The following is an 8,347-nucleotide window of genomic DNA, read 5'->3' as shown; positions in this document are numbered from 1 at the left end:
ATATATATAATTAATAAAAAATTAATTACTATTATAAATTTTTTAGGTTTTATACTTATTATTATCAATAATAATTAATTGGAGAAAAATAATTAATTGCAGAAAAATAAATAAATTCTATTTATCTCTATTTTTTATTTGCAAAATGTCAAATGTTTTTTGTTTTTATGCTTTAACTCAGAGCATTGATTCTGTCAGATCAGGTTTTGATATGACAGACATAGATCTATATTAATTTATCTGAAAGAAATTTAATTGTTTAATTTTAGGTTATAATAAAATTTAACTAATATTTTTTTTATATAAATTATATTTTTGTTTTAGTCTTTAGAATTGATCCTCCAAAATATCCTTAATATTGAAGTTATTATAGCCTTTTTATATAGTTTCAATATTTAATATTAGTTAATTTAATGTTAATGCCTATAAATCAATGTTGTGTCTCATATCTGCTAAAATATACATATATAAATAGCTGGTTTTAAATCATAATGACATATTAGTAACAAAAACATAATTTCGAATCGAAAATGAAACCATATTCATTTTTACAGTTGAGTTACCGAAAGAACCAAAATTTGTGCCATTTTATAAACCATATGAAACACCTCGGTCAGATCCAGATTCTGAAAGAACGCCGGAAATTATCGAGGCTGAAATGAAAGCTTTAGAAGTGGCAATGGATGCATTAATCTTGCTTACCCTCAAGTTAGTTTGCGCGAAATTTCCTTTCTTATATATTTCTATTAACACAATCTTGTTCTAAAAATTTGTTAATAGAAATTGTTGTTGCTGTTTGTCTTGTTCTTCTGACAGATTACCAGAGTCGATTTTCTGGTTTGAACCACCAGTAGTCGCTCATTGGTTACCAGAAAAAAGGATATGGTCAACAAAAGATATTCACGATATTAAATACAATGAAGAGAAACAAACAATTGCTTTCAGAACTGGAAGATTGGGTATTCATGGATTAGCTGGATATAAATACGCAAATCTTCCATTTCAAAGTTGGGAATTAAAACCAGAAACGAAAAAAAGTGGCTGTGTTCACATTGGAGTAATTCTCACTATTACAGCTGCTATAGTTCAAGCTGAATTTCTTATCAGGGTACTTTCCCCAATTGAAACTTAAAATTTAAATGCGAAATTTTTTTATTTGATTATCTAATATTTTTTTATTTATATTGCAAATCAATTTTATTTATACAGGAAGATCAAGTTTGTTTAAAATCATTCACCGGTACCACGTCTACACCGCTTGAAGAAATTCTCGGTGAATATTTCGAATTAGAATACTTAATCGAGGTATGTGATAATTCATTTTGAATTTTTCTTCGACTTAAATCATATATTTCTATTTATCTTCTCGCGATAATCAAATAATTGACAGTAAGTAATGCAAAAGCTGCTCACAGCGGTTACAACAGGTTGGATGTGATCTTTTTCCGGAACGAGATGCTGCCAGTTATTTGAAAGGACTCCCAATAAAACACCCGATTGCAGAGAAACACTTAAGAGAGTGTATGGCTCTTTTGTCTACTTCTTATATTTTTTCGTGGTCACGATGGAATGCGACTCGAGACTTTCGAGAAATAGTTTTACAATTCAAAGAAGCACATGGTTGTATTGCTAAAGAGGTAAAGAAAAGTCGATTATTCTTTGACTATTGTTCAGAAAGAATTGTTCAAATATTGTTTTCAAATTGAGATTAATTACTTACTATATTTTTTTTCAGCGTACAAATCTGACGCTTTTGGTGACACCTTCACGAACTATGCGTATACGTTGTACTGAAGTCAGTTCTGAATTTTCCGATTTACCGTTCGAGGATCAAGATACTAAGGTAAAGAAAAAATAATGATTATTTAGAAAGTGATTGTCATTTTCAATTTTAAATATATTATAAAGAATAACAATTTTTAACAACTTTTTTCAATATATATAATTGCTGCTTGGCTTTAATGTTTGAGTTAGTTTGTTTTTAATACATTGAATTTCGATTATGTACGTTTATGATAATGAATTTCGATTATGTACGTTCATGACAATGAGTGCAAATCTTATTTAATGAATTATTTATATAAACATATTAAACAACCAGCATTCATATATATATAAGTTAACAAAATATATAATAATAAGCAAATTAATATAATTATATTTAATATTTATTTAAATTTATGGAAAAAATTTAAATAAAATATAAAACAATCCTTGTATGATCGATAAATGATAATAATATTTTTGGTCACTTTGTTTTTCGCATTACTTTATTTATTTAATTATTATTATACGAATATTATATTTAATATTATTATATTATAATTATTATTATAATACGAATAACGAATCGAAAAGCATAATAATTCAATCGAATTCTATCTCAAGAATTGTTATCTAAATTCATAGTATATGTTCATGCTCATGACAAAATGTATGTCAATATGCGATTGCTTATTTATAAACATATCATCGATGATTTAAAATGTATAAACTGAATTATTAGATGTGCAAATAAGTTCCTTTTCCTTTTTCTATGATCATAATTTCTGATTAAATTCGAATTACTTTCCGTTTGTGGTGCCATTTGAAAGAGCTTCTTTTGTTTTTAAGAAAAGTTGTAATAAGCGCTCTAAGAGTTTATGCAACAATTTCAAGCAATATACGAGAAGCATTATTTACGTCATTGCTTACTTTTTGCATTCCATTTAGGAAATCAGCTGTTGAAAGTACTGATCGTTTGTGCGGCACTGTAGAAGAGAATGCTGTATCTTACAGAATATGCAAAAAGTGGTACTAAAGATTTAAAGCCGGAAATTTTAATTTAGAAGACGACGATTCTTCAAATGCACCGAGAAAGTTTGATGATAGTGAGTTAAAGGAATTGCTCAACGAAAATCCGATGAAGATGCAAGAAGAATTGACAGAAAGATTGGGAGTCACCAGACAAGTATTGTTTTATCTATCCGACTAAAACAATTGGATAAGATTCAGAAGTTAGAGTAATAAGTCTCACGAATTAAGCGAAATGAATAAGAAAAACAGACTCGAGATTTCTATTGTCTTGCTTCCATGGCAAAAAGGAAAAGTTTTCACAAAATTATTACTGGTAATGAAAAATATTATATTATATGATATTATATGATATAATATTATATGACAATCGACAGAAATCATGGATTAATCCTGTACCCGTCAACTTCAGTCGTAAAATTGAATTTGCATTGCAAAAAAGTTTTGTTGAGATTTCCGAGGAATCCATTATGAATTGCTTCCACCCGGAAAAACAACTGAATATTATCAATTAATGAATGTAAATGATCAGCTAGGATAGAAATGTTTATTAAATAAGAAACAAGTCACGTGATTTCGCAATCTGATAATGCTCAACTATAAAAGGAAACACAATTTATGTATAGGATAGGAAGTTCTGCCACATGCGGCACTTTCCAGACTTGGCTCCGTCAGAGGACCATTTTTTTCAGAATCTGCAATACCAATTGTCGGAGAAGCATTTCAATTCAGTAGAAGATATCCAAAAATATATTGGTGATTTCATAACTAGCAAGCAGCCGTCATTCTTCAGGGCTAGAATTTATAATTTAGTCACCAAATGATTATAGAGAATGAGGATGAATACAATATTACATGATGAATATGATGATTATATTTATTAATAAAATCTTGAATTTGGAAAAAAAGGAGAAAGAACTTATTTGCACACCTAATAATATCACCAATGGATTTGCAAAATATGAAAATGAAATATATAACAATCCTTGAATAATTGAAATTATAATAATAGTGAAATCAATCGTATATTAAATAATTTAATATATAATAATAGTCATAGTAATTTCAATTTCCTAAAGATTATTTTATTCTATTCTTGCATTCAAAAAACATAGAATATCCAATCTGTGCATAGATAAATATTAATTATAAATAGTTATATTAATAAGTTATATTAGTTCATCCATTATACATTTTAAATATAGTATAATATATTTATAAAAATAAACAGCAATCCCACATTGATATATACATTGGATGCATATATATAAACAAAATTCTGTAATAGTAATAATTTTTGTTAATTTTAGAAATTATGAATTTTCAACGATTATAATTATAATATAATTATAAAACATTATAATGCTTAAGATAGTTAATTTTAAATTTTCAATCGAATTATCGTACATTCTCTAATTCATTATATTAATAACTAAAATTAGTCTTGTTTTATATTTAATTTTTGCATTCTAAATATTAGAATTAAAATATTTCAAGTCTATTATGAGGACATAGTTTTTTGACTGGTTCATTCTTTATATATTTTAGATACTAACTACTGCAGTATTATAGAAATAGTAGATAAATGACGTGGTGCACATAATAAACCATACGTTATTAGATATATAAATGAAATTCAATGTAACAATAATATATACAATTTTTTATAAATATATCTAAAATTAAGAGCGAAGATTGCATATATAAAAAAAAGTTGTTGATATAAGTATGTTGATATAATATTTTTATTGTATAATATATTACAGATATTATATTTGTATTTATTGTATTTATATTATATATATGATGATCGTTTTCTAAATATTTATCGAGAAAATAAAAGTTTCGATATAATTTTACTTATTGAAATAAGGAATTAAAAGATATATGATAGTTTGATAGAAAGCTTATGTCTCAAATTACAATGATTACAAATTTATAGTTTTTGATATATTTTCGATAAAAATTAGTATTATTTTATTTCATTCTGTTTATATATGAATATATATATATATATATATATATATATATGACTGTGTATATAATGCAATTGATACAATATAATCGTTTTACTTGTTGTTCTATACGTTTCAATTAATTTGTGAATGATTACAAAATGAATTATAATAATTATAATAATCAAAGTTACAATAATAGCGATATTAATATTATGTTTTATTATTTTATTTTTCAAAGAATTCATGAAATGTCCAAATTCATTATTATTAGAATTGAAAAAAAAATGAATTGAGTGATATTACATTCTTAATAATAAGTCTTTTTCTAATTTTTGTTAAACTATCAAATAGACAAAATAAATTTCTTATTCGTTCATAATTTGTATATATGTATATATTGGCATGTAAGTATGTATCTATGTATTTAATAATACAAAAGCAAATTTAAAACACTGTCAATACAACTCAAAATTGAAAACAACTATTAGATGCCGATATGTTTTTAAAATGATGTTTTATTTTTATTTAATTAAATTTAAGTATACAAAATTATAGAAAATACAATGATTTCTATGATAATTCGTATAATCATGAGGAAAATAATGATAAAGGACTCGCTTTTGTACTTATTCATCATTTTTAAGTGAACAAAACTGATAATGAGATAAAAAAATATTTAATGTAAAAAAACGAAAATTTAAAAGATGAAAATTTAGAATATGATGATTAGAGTTCACATGGTTGGATTATATGCAAATAGCATATGGAATGCAACATGCAAATATATAGAATTATATAGAATATTTAGATTAATTTTTTGATTAATTAAATAATTGATAAATTTTCTGGTAAACTCAACTAAAAAGATATAAAAGAATAGATACCATTGTAAATCATATACAAACATAAACATGGCTAATGTAAAATTGGCTACTTACAAGTAATATATAAAATATTTTATTAATAGATAACAATCCAATTGTCATCATTAATGTAATCGAAATAACAAAACGATTCATTCATTTTAATTCGATTAAAAAACGAATTAAAAATATAATTAAAAGCGACAAAACATTAAACAGTAACTAAATAGCGAAAGAAAATGTCTTGCAATCACAAAAGTGTAAAAACAGATACAACAAAAATTTCTTTCTTTCCTTTAAAAATTGAATAATTTCAAATAGAAAACAAACACAATAATTTAGTAATAACAATAACTAATCTAATACTAATTCTTTTATTTAATCACTTTCAATCTTTATAAGTAATAGAATTTATTGAAGTATAACAGATACATAACTTATATAATATATATAATAAATTGTTGAACATAATATTATAATAATAGAATTGAATTTTCATCAACCACTTAATCATTTCGGAAATATACAGAATTAAAATTATTATTAATTTAATCCATAAAAAATGTAAAGTTTATGATAAATAATAAATAATTTTTATGATAGAATTATTTACATTATCAATCATAATAAATAATAGATTGCTTAATCAAAGTAATATGGAATAATAAGAATAACAATAATAACAGAATAATAACAGAAAAAATTTATATTATTATAATGTTATTATTATTGTTATAATATAAAATTATATTATATAGTAAAAAGAAAAATATTTATTTACATGATTTTTTATTTATTTTGATGATAATTTAAATAAAATATTGATGGTAATTTCGGAAATTCATTTTAAAATCTCATTATAGTATATATGATACAAAACATCCATTAGGATATGGGAGATATGAAAGAACCATTATTATTAAAAATAGCATTAAATATTACATAAAATATCTATACAATACATATGATATATATATGATTATTACATATGCAAATAACAATAGCAATAGTAGAAAAATGCAAAATCATAAATGAAAAAACATAAGTATTGATTTTTTTTTCATTTTTAAAAAAAAAAATTCAATTCAAAACAATACAAAAACTTTTTTCAAATTTTAAGAAACAATTATATAATAATAGAATCAAAAATGAATTAGAAATTAAAAAGAACATCACTTAAAGCTAAAATACTGCAAACTATAGAAAAACTATCGTTAACAACATTTTGAATCTAAATAACTTTAATTCAATAATCAATAAGAAATTAAATTGTAAAATATCTTTTAAAAAATTTGAATACATTGAAAATATAAGATCTAATCCAAATAATTCAAAAAGTAATTTGATTATCCATCAATAAAAATAAAATCGTTAATATAATAATAATATTGTAATAATATTGTAAAAAGTAGAAAAAAATAAAAGATAGCTGAATGCATTAAAGATATTAAAAAATTTACAAATACAAATATATGATAAAGAATATAATAAATATTTCTTCAACGCAAATTATTCATATGAAAATTGATATAAAGATTAATAGTATCTATAATATTATATATATACTTATATAAAATTATGTAACTTATTTAATAAACACTTATCTTGAATAAGTTTTAAATTCCAGAATATTAATAAAACAATTTATATAAACAACATTTTATTTAAATCCATAGATAAATCGTTGTATTTTTTATTTAATCATCATTTTTTATAAGATTTTAGATTATGATATTTTTTTAACACAAACTTGCTTTTTTAAATTATTCTCATATAAAAAAATCACTAATAATACTTGAATTAATTGATTTTCATAAGTGCATTAATTGAAAAATTTTATTTCTTATTTACATGTTTATAATAATATCTTATTTTGATATGAAATCACTAAACAGAAAGAAATAATAGTTGAAATTTAATATCTACATTTTAATTACATTACATTATTATCATATCTTATATCTATTAAAAATCTATTAAATATCTATTAAAAAGTATAAATATTATACTTTTCTTCTTTTACTACTGCAATATTTTATTCATTAATTTTATTCATTAATTATGTTTATTCATTAATTTTTTTCGAGTAAAATTATTTCGATTATTGTATAATTTAGTTTGAATAAAATGCGGTACGCATTTCTTGACCGAAAAAGCAAATTTTGAGGCAAAAAGAAAAGGGAAAAGAAAAATATAGAATTTTAGCTTCGAGTCTTTATGAGTCTTTCTTTATTTCCAAGATATTAATAAAAAAAATTTTTGATATGATTGAATTTTGTTTATATATGCTATTATATATATATATATTTTGTAATATATGGCAATACGATATGACTACTTATCTATTATTTCTATAACACATTGTAATGAATGATATCCAAAATATAAAATATGTCCAAAATAAATATAAAAATTGTCCAAAATAATAAATAAATCATTAAAAATTTAATTCTTTATGAATTATAGTTTTTTTATATAGATTTCAATTTGCATAATTAATTAAAAATAATTTTTTTTTAAATACATTACATAGTTACACAATATTTATATACATTGTATAGTATATTATACTGAAATTTAAAAATAATAACAGATAACAATTCAAATAATTCTAGATATTTGTTTTTTCTAGTTTAATTTATCATTTGATTTTAATATCATTGTTTTTTCTTTTTCTTCTTTTGATGATTTCAAGTTCAAGTGTGAGCAACTTTTTCCTCTTGCTTTTTTACT

General features: G+C 22.4%; 1 protein-coding gene across 9 annotated transcripts in view; it reads left to right on the top strand.

Annotated features, from left to right (window-relative positions):
• The window catches only part of LOC102678227 (axonemal 84 kDa protein-like), a 39,691-nt gene that overhangs the window by 25,676 nt on the left and 5,668 nt on the right, over nucleotides 1-8,347 (top strand). For 5 of the 9 annotated variants that reach the window (XM_031514335.1, XM_006623916.2, XM_031514336.1 and 2 more), the window contains 5 exons: nucleotides 555-708; nucleotides 817-1,108; nucleotides 1,210-1,305; nucleotides 1,416-1,637; nucleotides 1,736-1,843. In XM_031514335.1, coding sequence (XP_031370195.1) covers nucleotides 555-708; nucleotides 817-1,108; nucleotides 1,210-1,305; nucleotides 1,416-1,637; nucleotides 1,736-1,843 — 872 coding nt within the window. Of the gene's footprint in view, nucleotides 1-554; nucleotides 709-816; nucleotides 1,109-1,209; nucleotides 1,306-1,390; nucleotides 1,638-1,735; nucleotides 1,844-2,712; nucleotides 2,894-8,347 lie in introns of those variants that run through there. The other 4 variants (XM_006623918.2, XM_006623915.2, XM_031514337.1 and 1 more) reach the window with 4 other exon arrangements.

The sequence above is a fragment of the Apis dorsata genome, unplaced genomic scaffold, assembly GCF_000469605.1.
Source record: "Apis dorsata unplaced genomic scaffold, Apis dorsata 1.3 scaffold_980, whole genome shotgun sequence".
In the NCBI taxonomy this organism is placed as follows: domain Eukaryota; kingdom Metazoa; phylum Arthropoda; class Insecta; order Hymenoptera; family Apidae; genus Apis; species Apis dorsata.
The sequence above is the reverse complement of the archived record's forward strand: the minus strand, read 5'-3'. Positions and strand labels throughout refer to the sequence as shown.